Source organism: Alosa pseudoharengus, unplaced genomic scaffold, assembly GCF_046254945.1.
Source record: "Alosa pseudoharengus isolate Yale_2024_CS ecotype anadromous, Long Island Sound unplaced genomic scaffold, YU_APseudo_1.1 YU_APseudo_1.1_scf_24, whole genome shotgun sequence".
NCBI lineage: Eukaryota > Metazoa > Chordata > Actinopteri > Clupeiformes > Clupeidae > Alosa > Alosa pseudoharengus.
In genome coordinates, this window is record NW_027468689.1 from 10,225,116 (window position 1) to 10,239,852 (window position 14,737).

The 14,737-nt window shown below is 43.9% G+C and overlaps 1 protein-coding gene across 1 annotated transcript in view; it reads right to left on the reverse strand.

The window, feature by feature from the left end:
- cntnap3 (contactin associated protein family member 3) overlaps positions 1–14,737 on the reverse strand; it is a 98,624-nt gene that overhangs the window by 17,685 nt on the left and 66,202 nt on the right. Inside the window, exons 11-16 of the mRNA XM_076303105.1 lie at positions 9,504–9,610; positions 5,514–5,633; positions 4,567–4,764; positions 3,371–3,527; positions 2,828–2,955; positions 1,671–1,841 (exon numbers count right to left, since the gene is read on the reverse strand). Of these exons, the coding sequence (XP_076159220.1) occupies positions 1,671–1,841; positions 2,828–2,955; positions 3,371–3,527; positions 4,567–4,764; positions 5,514–5,633; positions 9,504–9,610 (881 nt within the window). The remainder of the gene's footprint in view (positions 1–1,670; positions 1,842–2,827; positions 2,956–3,370; positions 3,528–4,566; positions 4,765–5,513; positions 5,634–9,503; positions 9,611–14,737) is intronic.

Consider the following 14,737-nt stretch of genomic DNA (forward strand, 5'->3'; position numbering starts at 1 on the left):
TTTTTGTATAGGTGTTTATGTCTTCTCTCTCTCTCTCTCTCTGTTGGTGTGTCCCTCTCTCTCTCTCTGTTGGTGTGTCCCTCTCTCTCTCTCTGTTGGTGTGTCCCTCTCTCTCTCTCTCTCTCTCTCTGTTGGTGTGTCCCTCTCTCTCTCTCTCTCTCTCTCTCTGTTGGTGTGTGTGTGTGTGCCCCCCCCCCCCCTCTCTGTATATTTGTGTGGCTGTGGTGGTGTTTTTGAAGTGACCCATACATTTTTCATCAGGCCTGAGTCTGCTCCCACTCTCAGTACGTAATGGGGGCTCTAATTTGTCTGTAACAGGTCACAGATTCATCATTGCTGGGGAACAAGAAAGCTAACCCTATACGGTCTCCACATACACAACTCTCATTCATCATTTGTATAGTGGGCCGATAAGAGCACTCCCAGGCTACCAAGCACTTAGCTACTTTTGTTTGCAAAACACGAAAACCAAGAGGCTGCATCTGCAGGAATTTCGCCGCAACAGCCGCCTCTATGGAGGCGCCGTGGCTATTAGTTGCCTGGGAGACCTGATCCGTTTCTGGTGATAAGTGGACAAGTGAAAGAACATAAGGGATCAACACGAAAGTGTCCATGTGACCAAGACCCGGGGAAAAGAGGAGTGGGACTCTTGACAAACAGCCTTCAGAATGGATCACGTCTCTTTACAACGAGTAATGATGCTAGCTGTGGAATAAAGGCTCAGGGGAATATTGGCTCACTACAGCCAGAGACTTTCTAATGAGGAGACACAGCACTCAAAAAATCCTCCATAGAAATGCATGGGGTTAGTTTGTAATGCCAATATGGCCGTTGTCTACACATATCCCACCCCTTCCTCGGCAAAACGTTGACATGTGAATACATTGAGCCAATCATGTGGTGTGATGTGAATACATTGAGCCAATCATATGGTGTGTTGTGAAGACGTCGTGCCAATCATGTGTTGTGATGGATGTCATGGATGTCTGTATGTATGTATGTATGTATGTATGTTTATGTATTTATGTTTTCATTAGGGCTGTCAAAATAACTGATTAATTTCGATTAATTAATTTGACAAAAAATAACTGACTAAAAAAAAATAGCGCAGATTAATCGATTCCGTATGATCCTTGCCCCCGAGCGGTTCTAGTCAGTAACCATTAAACTGTAAAATGAAGGTGGTGATAAAAATAAAGTGCATATCACCGGAGTTCGTCAACTCTAAAGTCGCACATAAGTCGCAAAGAAATAGTGTTGACATTGACATTTATTTTCATTGTGTCCCCTAGGTTATATATGTGGCCTGAAATGCCTTGTATGTGAAAAAAAGACTTCTTCCCGAAGCACTTTTAAATTTATTTCCTCAGCATATTAGGTCATATCATAAATTATTATGGCCATTATTTGAACAGTAAAAATAATAATAAAAGAGTTTTTGGAACTTTAATGTCACTAATGCTGATTATTCAATGATTCATTTGAATTTAAATATTTAAAATACTTTCACAGCAAAAATTATATATGCGATTAATTTAGATTAATTAATCACAGAGTATGTAATTAATTCGATTACATTTTTTAATTGATTGACAGCCCTAGTTTTCATGTTATTTGTTTGGGACCATGTACAATGGTATTGTAGTTAAGAACATAGTTCATCTACTCACAGCTTAGTTCGATCCGTATAAAGTCCTTGATGCCCAGGTTTTCCAGAAACACGCCAGACGCTGCGCTGGTTTTGAACATGAAGGATATATCTGCACTCAGCTCGCCATGAAACGTGGGAAAATGGAGGTAAGACGTCTCTTTGTTGAAGTAGGCTGAGTTCCAGTAGTTCACTGGTGAAAGAGCACATTTCACATTCATGGAATCAAAACATTGCTCAGTGCCGGGTAATCCACGCAGGGAAAAGTACACCCCCCTTCCCAAATATTATTTGTGTCAGCTCTCTGGATTTGCCAATTAGCCTTTTTTTTTACTCACGAGGGAAAAACGCTGACTCAGCAAAAAGTGTAAAATCAAAGTCATGGCGGGAGGTTTACCTCTGCGCCTGACCTTTACTACAGAACATCAGTTCAGTGTACAGAAAAGGCATTCATATCTTTGCTTGAGCTGCGTGAGGAGTCAGTGCAACCTTGGAGATGTTTCTAAAGCACCATGCAGGGCTTGGCTGTAAACACTTTGGTAGGTGGGGGCCTCAGCTGAACAGAAAGGGCGTCCCTCGGGCACCCTGACACTACGGGTGGCATGTGCCCATTTCACCCTTTGCGCTTTCACACTGTGAATGGTGGAACTGGTGGTGCAGTTCTACCCTTGATTTAGAAACATCACAGGCAGCCCCTCCATGAGATATGGCAGGGGCTCTGTGGCCCATGGAGAGGGCACTGCATGGGGAAAAGGCAGGGCCTCAAGCCTCCATGGGGGTATATCTCGGGCACTGTGTGCTATTACTTCAGCTATGGGAATGACTTCAGTGTCTCTGCTGCTTTACACGTTGTGTGTAGTCTAGTGTGCCTAGTGTGGGTCACAACTACCTCATTCATTCATTCATTAGTTTGATTCTTCTCAGGTGGCCCTGGGGCAAAATCTGCCTGTGCGTCACTCTGTGGCAGATACTGTCCCATACAACGCGCTGTAGGCGCGCTTGAAGGAAACTCGGGAACAGGCTTTGACAAATCCTTTGTGCTCGGAGACAAACTGCAATCAGCTTGGGAGACGGAGACTAAATTAGTTTCCTCTGCTCTAAAATCAGCCACTGAGACGGGCGCCGCGTTTCGATTTGTGGCAGAATGAATTTAGCATGCGGCGGCGGCGGAGTACTTACAGTCACCATAGCACTGCAGGGGTCCCACTTTATACGCAGCCTCCGAGCCGGGTCTGCTCAAGTCCCCAACAGCGACGCCACGCACAGGTAAATGCTCCTTATGAGTGAGGGGGCCTGTGTCATTAGCCCTGCAGTTCCAGAATCAGAGAGAGAGAGACAGAGAGAGGTAGGGAGAGAGAAAAAGAAATAGACTCTTCAATCAGATTTGGCACCACCTTGTGCCGGAGATGACTGAAAGAATCTTGTTTTTTTTTTTGCTGTATATAAGAGTGAAGTGGGGGAAAGCACGGTGTGCTGGAAAAGGAGATGAGGCCATTCTCCTTGGTCCGATTAAATATTCAGAGGCAAAGCAGATCAGGAGCTGTAAAAATAGATGCCTTATATGCGGCATGCTTGGGCACAGCTCCAGAGTCAAGAAAGAGAGAGAGAGAGAAAGAGAGAGAGAGAGGGAGAGAGAGAGACGGATGGAGTAAGAGAGAGAGGGAGGGAGAGGGGGATGCTGAAGGGAGTTGAGAGGAGTTAGGGGATGACTGTGGTGGTTACCAGTCGACTCCGTCTGCGTCGCAGTTGCACAAATGCTCAGGATGGACGCAGGTCTCGTGCAGGCCGCAGGCGCATTGCTGGATCCCAGGCGTGGCGCCCCCCCAGTAGGTCTGAGCCTCCCCAGCCCCGTCCATCCACCACGTGAACGGAGCGCCCACTGACAAAAAACAAACAAACAAACAAAAAAACAATAACAAAAAAACAAAAAATCACAAAAAAAAAAAAAAACACACATGAATTATTGACGGCCGATGCACCGCCAAGCCGCACACGTGTTTGAGGAGAATTCTTAACAAAAGAGGCCATTACTATTTCATAGGGACTCCATCCAGAGCGCTGCCATATGCTGAGGCAGGTGAGCTGCAAGTTGCATGACTCATTCAGATATGATGAATGTTGGAGAGAAATGGGCAGCACGATGCTGCTCACAGCTTGTGACAAGAAACAGATGCGCCCATCCAGGCACTGACGCCAGTACACACAGAAGCCGGGCGCAAAGCTGGGCATGAAGCATAAAATCTGACGGCAGGCAAACTGCTTTGGATAAGCTGCAGGCCGGAGGTACTTCTCTCAGATGAAGAGAGGGAGATGGGAGAGATTGGCATTGATTCGCTAGCCCATCGCTTGTCTGCTCACGTTCATCCATCTCAACTTGTCTGTCTTAGAATTTAGCCGACACAGGCGCCGAGCACTCGGTCTCATTATTCTTCATTTGACATTTGGAGACATTATTTATTTACGTTTGACACTGTTTTCCTCTCCCATCTTCTGGGCCGATCCTAATGAGACAGCTAATGGACAGCAATTATACCACCAAGCTGCATGTTGTTGCCTTGCATGTTAGTTTGAGGAGCCGAGAGAACAATTATCAACGCTAATGAACAGCAAATTGGCGGCATAAGTGAAAACAAACAAAAAAAAATGCAAGGCACTACCTAGACGAAAAAGCAAAAGTCAACCGAACAGAGAAACAAACAAAAAAAAAGTGCGCCTCACTCCTTCTGTGCAGCATAGCATGGAAGAGCAGATTAAGAGAAAGGCTAAATTAGTTTGCAACAAAGAGCATAATAATCAATTTGCACTGTCTGCTTAAGCTTTCTTGAGGGCGGCAAACCTGCGCTAGATGGAGTGGGGTTTTAATAAGTATGACCTTTACCAAGGAGGGTGGATCAATACTCTTAATAAAAAGGGCTTACCAGGTGTGTTTAAGAGGCGTGACTTTTTGCAGTGGTAGGAAAGTTCTTGCTCGCAGTGCTCAGCCTTGGTAATTATAGCCCGAAGCTGTTCCGAGTCGGCGGGATAGTTAAAGTAGGCTAAATGCTGATTTATCCCGGAGGACGGCTTTAATTTGGTTAGCTCTGTGTTATTGTGTTGGATCACCATCCATGTTTTATCTGCAAAGAGAAGAGCAAGAGAGATTGAGGGGGGGGGGGGGGTGGAGGAAAAAAGAGTCAGGAAGGGGGAAGGTAGAAAGAAAGAAGAGATAGACGGAGGGAGTGTGTGTGGGAAAGACAAGGAATCATTATACATAATTATGCAAATGATAAACAGATAGTGAGAAAATCATTGAGAGGATGAGACGCTTCTGAGAATCGTGCACCGGCTGCTTCGTAGCATCAGGAAGCCATTCAGCCATTCACCCACACAGCCTGACACAACTCAATATGGAATAACTACAAGATAATGCCGTGGATGTCATGGTATGGTCTTGCTCCTTTGGAAAATACATTGTTGGGCAGGGGGTATATACTTTACTAAAGCCTTCCAAAACTGAGATTAGATTAGATTGTAATTGCATAATGCCCTCAAGTAATTGGTGGCATTACAAAGCATGGTAATTGCATGGATATTCTTTGGCTAAATGGAGCAAAACATCTTTGAAGGTAAGAATTGTCTGTGGATAACTATTTTCATTGAGAGAGGCACTTGTAGTTCAACTCACAAGGCCAGTGCCAAGGTCATAGCTCACAAGGGATTCAACAACACCCATACCGATCGAAGAATGCTCTCACTTCAGTGGACATGTGCAAAACAGACCATACAAGAACAAACAAGAAAAATGGGCTATCGTGTATCTGTCACATACTCTCTGTAAGGCTGTATAAGGTGCGGAGCAGAGGAGTCTCTATAGCAGGACGTTTACCTGTCATATTGCAGTACACCCTCTGAGGGTTGATGGAGCCGCTCCCATCCACGTCGAGGTGGTAAAACCCAGATGTGTTTCCCTTGTGCTTGTAAGCCTCGCAGGACTGCTCATAAATGGCTGGTGAGGTAAATAGAAATACAATAGCCGAGGTCAAGCCCTATTAATTTTACCATTCCAGTAAACCAAGAAAAGTAAACACTCAATTGAACAACAGAGCCAAACTCTTTCACTCTGAGTGGACTGTATTTATGAATGCTGGCCAAAGCACCGCAAATAAATATTTACTATTTCAAGGAAGGAGGAATCCTGTATAACTTTTTGAAGTGCCTCAAGAGAATTACTAGTGCTCGTCAAATTTTTACGGTCTGCCTTTACAAGTCCAATCTATCTCATTCAATATAGAGGAGTATTGATTTTCCACTAATGGAGCGCAGAGTGGCCCATGTCAGTCTGACCCAAGAATTAGGTCTTTTCAATTAGGGGTTCAGAGCTGTAGGGGAGCAACAGCATAGCACCCCAAACCCTGATGCCTGCACATCAGCGTGTGTTAATGTATCATGGATGAGGCACACTGTTTGGAGTGCTGGCGAAAGAGTTCTCCCCCATGCTGATGGTTCAAAAAACATGGTTTGGCCATTGCTTTGATGAAGTTCGGTTTTGATGGCCTCTACAGAATTCATGTGCTGGATCCAATTCCCTGGTCCATGAAGTTTCTTCATAAACCACTATATATAATCTGCTTCAGTAGTCTGCTCAAAATATAAGTGTATCAAGACTGCTATTACTGCACGGCAGCGGAGCACCGGTATATTTTGAATTAAACTAATTAACCATGTTAGGGACACACACACAGGATATTTAATTTTCTATTCAACACAGGTATTGAACTATACTGACAAGATTTGCAGGTAGGCTATCCAATTCACATAATTTGAGGGGAGACACTGATTCTATCATCATATTGCATACTGTACGTCATGCCATAGTAATGAATTGGAGTGCTTTCAGAAGTGCATTCAATGTCTGTAAAAAAAAGAGAGAGAATAGGTGGATACTACTGCATAGCACAATCTGGATGAGACCAGAGCATCAGAGTTGTGCTGTGCTTAGCAGATTGATTCTAGAACATGACAAAAGATGCACCTCTTCAGCAATCACTATTCCTTCTGTCGTTATGGTAATGACAAAGGTACAGCTGGGCTGACACCTTCACGATGAAAACCTTTCTGAAATAAATTATGTGGAGGGAAATTACATTGTGCAGGAACAATGCTGTGATACTTGTTTTTCTATTCTCTTCCCCATCCCAATAATCATAGGCAATTTTACACTCCACAATTTGTAAGGTGCCTAAAATATCAGTGATGCCACCGTGACAGGCGTAAAGTAGCCAACATGAGATGAAAACACCGACAGTGACAAGAAGCCCAGAAAAGGCATAGTAGTCTTTCTCTACTATAAGCTCCTTACACTTTTAAAAAGGTTTTATAGTCTCGGTAAACTACACTCAAAATCCTCTCTCTCTTCCTCCTCCTTCCCGAAATGGCTTCAGACAAATTTCTGATGTCTGAAGGTCTAAACACAAATCTAATTGCAGGGCGCCAAAGAGAGAACGAGTTAGCTCGGCCCTTTAGCCTCCTCGCGCTACGTTCGCTCGAGTGTGAAAGCGTTAAACGGCTGAGCGATTAGACTTGACTGGCAAGTCCTTCATTTCGCGAGAATGTGTTCCACACAATTTCTGATGACACTGGACTTGGAGAGCCCCTCTTTCACATCATTAAAGGTTCTTTCTTAATCCCCATCAATGCCAGGGCTTTGTCAAAGTCGACTTCGCCTCTGTGGGTATTGCGGCTTTACAGAGATAAGCATTTGACCTTGAGTCCCTTTAGCTGCTGGGAGGCTGCTTTGTTTAAAGGGAGGACAGCACACGCTTGGTCCCACAACAGCGGCCTCTTTGGTTTGCGTTGCACTCCCTATCATCCACTGGATTTGTCAGTGCATTCAGCATCATTCAGCATCATTAATGGGACAACATTAATGGGAAACACTACATGTCCCATAAGCCCCATGGAGAACTTGTTATGCTTTTTTGGATGGGTTAGAAGCTTTGAAGCGTCCCGTGGAGCACTCACAGGCTCTCTGCATTAATGCAAATCTGTAAAGAATCTTTGAGGGGCAGGCAGGATTGCTTTTGTTAAATGTGTTCTCCAGTAGAACACACTCCAGTAGAACACACTCCAGTAGAACACACTCTTGTCTTGGGGTGTAAATTCTACAAAAGTGTAGTTCACTTGAGACCTGAGACATCCCCAGGAACAGTTGATACGCCTAAGAGTGATTGCTAGACAAGTCTGCCCAACACCTAGCCTGGAGGACCAGACCCAATCCGAAAGATTAAGGGTCTGGCTATGAGTAATGAAAATGGCCCAACTCGAGGGGCGGCACCAAGCGTGCATTTAAAAATATTACTGCACGCAATTGGATAACACTACGACCAATGTTTCCGGACATCGACGTTGCAGCGCTGTCACCATCTGTTTAGCTCGCCTCTGGCCCGCCTATATCAGATACACCGATGTGATTGGTGCAGCTCGGTTTCATGGGCATAGGTAATGAGCATCATTACTCGTTGCCAGAGTCACTCGCTGAGCAAATTCAAATTTAGCTCTTGCGAGAACGCTGGATTTCCAGGGTACCCAACACCTCGGGCCCTTTCCAAAACTGGCCACTATGCTCTACCTCTTCATCGCAAAGTGCCTCTCTGCATAGTCACGCTGGCATCAGCACAGGGCTCTCCAACTAAAGTAATGGCGTGGAGGGGGGATAAACAGGCAAAGTGTGGGATACCCTTGGCTCTCTCCACTGAGTGCATGAAGCAGCTGTCACCATGGCTACTAATGAACGGCTTGGCATGTGCAGCTGTTATGTCATGTGTAGTCATTTTCCATTTAAAGTCTAATGAACAACACTGTCTCTCCGGTTGTCCTGGCAAGTTCATAAAAATCCAGAAATAAAAGTCTATAGGGAATAAAATGATTAATTTCTATTTTTTTTATTTTTTGTGTTCCTTGTTTTGCTCTACAGGCACAACAAAATGACAAGTGATCCATTCACACAATCATGTTATCACTATTGACTGATGTACTCTGAACAGTGCAATAACAATGCTGAGGCGAGACCAAAAGGGCATATTTTCTTCGTAGAAGGTTTGCCATTGCCAGGTTGGGCAGAGGGAATACTAGTGTGATGCCTCCTCCACTCTGTTCTATGTGTGGCTCTCCTGCGGAGCACTGTTCTGGACGAACGGCAGCGCTGATGCAGGTTGGCTGTCTGAGGATTTTACAGCCCACTTGCCTCCTCCACTAATTGGTTTGGGATGGCCCGCAACGCGTTAAACCTGCTAGACGACACACGCGGTGTGGAGAGAGGAGAGGTGTAAAGGGGGCGGAATGAGATTGCGCCTGATTTTGATAGAGCTGTGCTCTCTATTGTTGTTGGTTACTGCCTCCTCATTTGCACACTCACTTAATGTAGTTGTGGACTCGTTGAATGTGTAATTATTATCCCATTTAAAATATCATTTGTTTCCGTTGTCTTGCATAAGGTTAATTAACTCAGGTTATGAGCCATTTTTGGCTCTTAAGCGTAAATATCAAATCTTCAATGTGTTGAGTGCTGAAAACAGGATATCCAGGATATTTGGTGGATAACAGGGTATTTGATACAGCAACCCAGACACATGGCTTGGTATACTCTTAAAACACATGTGTTGTCCCTATCTGGACACAGAGATGTGTTAAAAAAACAACGCAAGTTGTGTTGTTTTCAACGCAACTTGTGTTATTTTCAACACATTTTGTGTAACAAATAAAAACAAGGAAACAACACGAACTTGTGTTGTCCCTATCTGGACACAGAGATGTGTTAAAACAACGAAAGTTGTGTTGTTTTTAACACATTCGTTTTAATAGTGCATACAGGTCTTACAGCTGTGGCAGGTGGCTCCTTTGTAGCCCGTGTGTGAACAGTTGCAGTGGAAGGTACTCCAAGACTGGGTGCATTTCCCTCCATGTTCGCAATAGCTAGGAGAGCACCTGCAAGACAACAACAAAGCACAGATTATCACAGTCCATCGGGCTGGACATCACAGATTATCACAGTCCATCAGGCTGGACATCACAGATTATCACAGTCCATCAGGCTGGACATCACAGATTATCTATGTCCATCGGGCTGGACATCTGGACAAGAGGAATGCAGATTATCAATGTCCATCGGGCTGGACATCTGGACAAGAGGAATGCAGATTATCAATGTCCATCGGGCTGGACATCTGGACAAGAGGAATACAGATTATCATTGTCCATCATCACACATTATCATTGTCCATCAAGATGGCCCTCTGGACAAGAGGAATACAGCTGGGCAGGCTCACGGCTCATATTCCAGTCTGGAGGCTCAATCTAAAGCGCCTTTTTATTGCCTTTTGCTTTCAGGTTCATGAATTTTTGGTTGGAACAAAACTTCTTAGTTTACTAGAGGGCAAAACTGAATAAACCATTAAGTCTTCAATGAATATCAAGAATAAAACATTTTTATTCTGTGTTTTCTCTCACCTGCAGCACTTTTGAACATCCAGCAACAAAACAGAATATTGTTTTTAAAATATCCGTGTAAAATATTTGCCAAGATAACACTGTTTCTTTGATATGCAATTACAAATCTACTGTTATATAACCACTGCAATGTGTAATTACATGTGCAATCACAAAATAATTGTAGCTTTAATTTATGTCATCAAGGAACTCTCTGCTTTCACATATTGATGCACTGAAAAGACACTTTGAGGCATGGATTGTGAGAACTGTTTTGCCATAGGGTTTTATTGGTTTAATGCACATTTAGATGTGAATTTTCAGTTCATATAAATAAATCAATACTATGGTGGTATTATGCTACAATATATAATGGCAAAGTAGCTCCATTCTCCATCGCTCCGAGCATAATACACATGGTAGATGTGATAGGCTTAAAGCTATTTGTTCAGAGAGAGGCCTGTGGCTTGCCTAGTGCCACCTGATCTGACTATAGATGAACTTCAGATTAGAAGGGAAGAAATATTACTGCATGGTAGATGGCAACCTTTTCTTTGAAACATTCCTTTCACTTTGCATTTCAAGACGGGTGGCTTGCTAAAAACCCACTTAGCATTAAAAGCACTGACATACAACCACCCCCATTCAATCCATTCAAACATTGAAAAGTTTAATCACGGTACTGCCTGTGAAATATTTGACGGATTCACTGACTTTAAATGGAAAAGAGCAGCAGTATGTCTTCAAGATTTAAAGAAAAGCACTATAACATTATTCCTATTTTCCACTATACATCTTTGAAAATAATTATCCTAGCAAGTAGAGGCAATTATATATAGGTGTGTGTGTGTGTGTGTGTGTGTGTGTGTGTGTGTGTGTGTGTGTGTATGTACTATACATATGGCACATTTTTGGTTATGATCTGGGGTGCTTCAGCAAGGCTGGAGTCGGGCAGATGCGTCTTTGCGAAGGACGCATGAATCAAGCCACGTACAAGGTTATCCTGGAGGAAAACTTGCTTCCTTCTGCTCTGACAATGCTCCCCAACTCTGAGGATTGGTTTTACCAGCAGGACAATACTCCAAGCCACACAGCTACTGTAAGTTAATCAAGTTGTGGATGAAGGACCACCAGATCAAGACCATGTCATGACCAGCCCAATCTCCAGACCTGAACCCCATTGAAAACCTCTGGAATGTGATCAAGAGGAAGATGGATGGTCACAAGCCATCAAACAAAGCTGCGCTACTTGAATTTTTGCACCAGGATTGGCATAAAGTCACCCAACAGTAATGTGAAAGACAGATTTCTGAACTACTCCTAGTTAAAACAATAGTATTGTGTTGTTTATAAATTAATATAAACTTGTTTTTTTTTGTTTCATTATTTGAGGTCTAGAAACACTGCATCATTTTTGTTATTTTGACCATTTGTCATTTTCTGCAAATAAATGCTCTAAATTACAATATCTTTTATTGGAATTTGGGAGAAATGTTGTCAGTAATGTCCATTTTACTCAAACACATACCTATTAATAGCAACATCAAAGAAGCTGATAACTTTGCAGCGACCCATATATATTTTTTAGCGTTCAAGCCCATGGATATGTGAGCTACATGGTAAGACACACAAAGTGCCTGTAGACCTACTTGTTTGTGCTAGGCATTACATTTCTGAAGTCTTCAACTCCTGAAGTCATCTTTCAAAGTACTCAACAGGTTTGACTTTAACAGGGGTGCCTTGTTTCCATGTGGCATTTTAGTTTTGATGGTTTCATGCTCTCATGTGCCAGCAATTCACTGCACACCACACACTAGTACTTCCTGTCCTATTTTATCCTCAATTTAAGTGAATCCATATCCTAGCGTAATAAAGGTCCAATATTAGATCTGATAAGGTAGCATTTTAAATTGTTTCTTTTTTTCAAAGCTCCGCGTCCCACCCAGAACGGTTCCGCGACCCACTTTTGGGTCCTGACCCACCAGTTCAGAAACACTAACATAGACCATATCAACTTGTGAAAAAAAGCAAATGTCCATTGTCCACTTCATTGGTACCATCTTAAAGACGTCACTTCAAATGGACTAATCCATAGCAGGCTTCCTCTGCCCCCTCTATCTGCTGACTGTGCTGTGAAGCCAATTGGATCCCTTAAGATGGACTGCCCATATGATAGAACAAAAATACTTTTCCTATAATTTTCAACTGTCATATTGGCATTTCTGATGGATGAAGTCCTGGAATGTGTTGATTATTTGTGAAGTGATCTCAGGGTGTCACATAGAGACAAGTGTAAGAAACTAAATGAGCTTTACATTGCTATTAGATGATCATTAGTTCCTTGTGGTCAGTGACTATAGACAGCCTTTGAGTGAGCCAGAGGAAATTAAATTTTAATGGCAGTGTACAATGTACCGGTAATCCATTAATTTTCACAATGTTCCATTTGCCTTTTATCTAGAGTAGCCTATAGGATATGATTATTTGATGTGTTTATATGTTTTCCTGTATCACAGTTGCATGTTTACTGTACATGTATTTTCTTCTCTGACTCATTTTAACTCATTTTTTGAACTAATTCAAAACTCCACATAAACAGAGTTTATCATAAATGTTTATCTTGAATTTATATCTATCTTTCTATCTAAATATTATTCCAGTAGCCTTTGGTGATCATTACACTGTGATGGATTGTGTTTCAGTGCAGGAGTCTTCAGCCCAGGTCAGAGACGGAGATAACCTGATCTGCTGGCATCGGCGGCGGGAGAGTGAGGACAAACGCAGGGCTCGACTTCACCAGGTGTGAACGGGGGAGGGGGATCTGCGCAGCGCTGCCCAAGCATAATTGTGTGAGTGTGTGTGTGTGTGTGTGTGTCTGTGTGTATGCGTGTGTGTTTGTGTGTGTGTGTGCGCGTGCGTGCGTGTGTGTGTGCTTGCATTGTTTGTCTCGGTCTCTCTGAGTGTGTGTGTGTGTGTGTGTGTGTGTGTGTGTGTGTGTGTGTGTGTGTGTGTGTGTGTTTGTGCGTTTGCACTGTAAGTCTGCACAAAGGTCATCCTTTTACTCGTATAAGATGACTCACCCCCACCAGGTTCTGCTCTCAGTAAGCTGCTGCAGTGCAGTCACCTCCCCTTAGCTGACCGTCAGCTCTGAGCTCTCCCAGCATCAGCTCCCACAGCCAGGGACCCCCCCCCCCCCCACACACACACACACAAACAAACACACATACACACACACACACACACACACACACACACACACACACACACACACACATAAACACACACACACAAACACACACACACACACACACACACACACACACACACACACACACACACACACACACACACACAAACACACACACACACACACACACACACACACAATTCCGCTCCACTTCACTCCGCACCCTGCCACCCCCAGCTTCCCATGATGCAACTCAATAGATCTGCGCTGGAATCAGTGCCGGGAAGCTGGCCAGTGGTGAAACAGACACCTGGCAGTGGCCAAGCCAGGAAGCTCAGCACATACACACACACACACACACACACACACACACACACACACACACACATAAATGAGCACACACACACACACACACACACACACACACACACACACACACACACACACACACACACACACACTCATAAATGAACACACACACACACACACACACACACACACACTCATAAATGAACACACACACACACACACACACACACACACACACACACACACACACAGATAAACTGAAACAAACAATGCAAGCACATGAATGCACACAGACGCAAAGTACATTCATCAACACATGCACACACTCGTACACATACAGACACAGACACTGACACAAATAGAGACAGACACAGACAAAATGTGACTCCTATCATTGCATCCTGATTTAACGACATCCACTGAATTGTGATAGGCTTGTGACAGCATGGTCTATTGCACTGTTGAAGAATGGTGGTGTATGAAAGCTGAAGGTTAATCAGGATCACATGAAAGGATGGGGTGAACAGGTGAGCAGGTCAACAGGTGAACAGATGAGCAGGTCAACAGGTGAGCTGGGGTCTGAGAAGCATGTGGACACTCAGATCAACCTGCTGACAAGAGCTGAACGAACCTTGGTTACTGTAAAAGAAAATGACAGCAACCTGTGATGTCTGCTGCCGCGCTGCTTACTGAGAACCTGCGTACTACATAATGCAATGCCTCATCTTAGAAGTGGCTGGTTCTGTGGTGTACGCACGCACGCACGCACACACACCTGCATGTAAAAATGATACAGTATAACATAGTATGCATATATACAAAATGCATACACAAGAACAGAATCCCTCATATTACAGTAACAGTGAGACACTGGTCTTTGCCAGCGCAGCCAGTGGGTAGTTGAGGCAGTGTTGCACCTGCTACCCCTCTGCCTAAGTGTATTAGACTGAGACCGCATGACAGTGCTCACGGGTCACTGGTGCCCTCATCAACGCGCACACATACACAAACAAACACACATGCACATGCATACACACACACACACACACACACACACACACACAAAGGCCTTCACCTCCCCCCTCCCCCATGCCAGGTGGAGGTCATAGCACTGTGGCCCCAATCTCAGA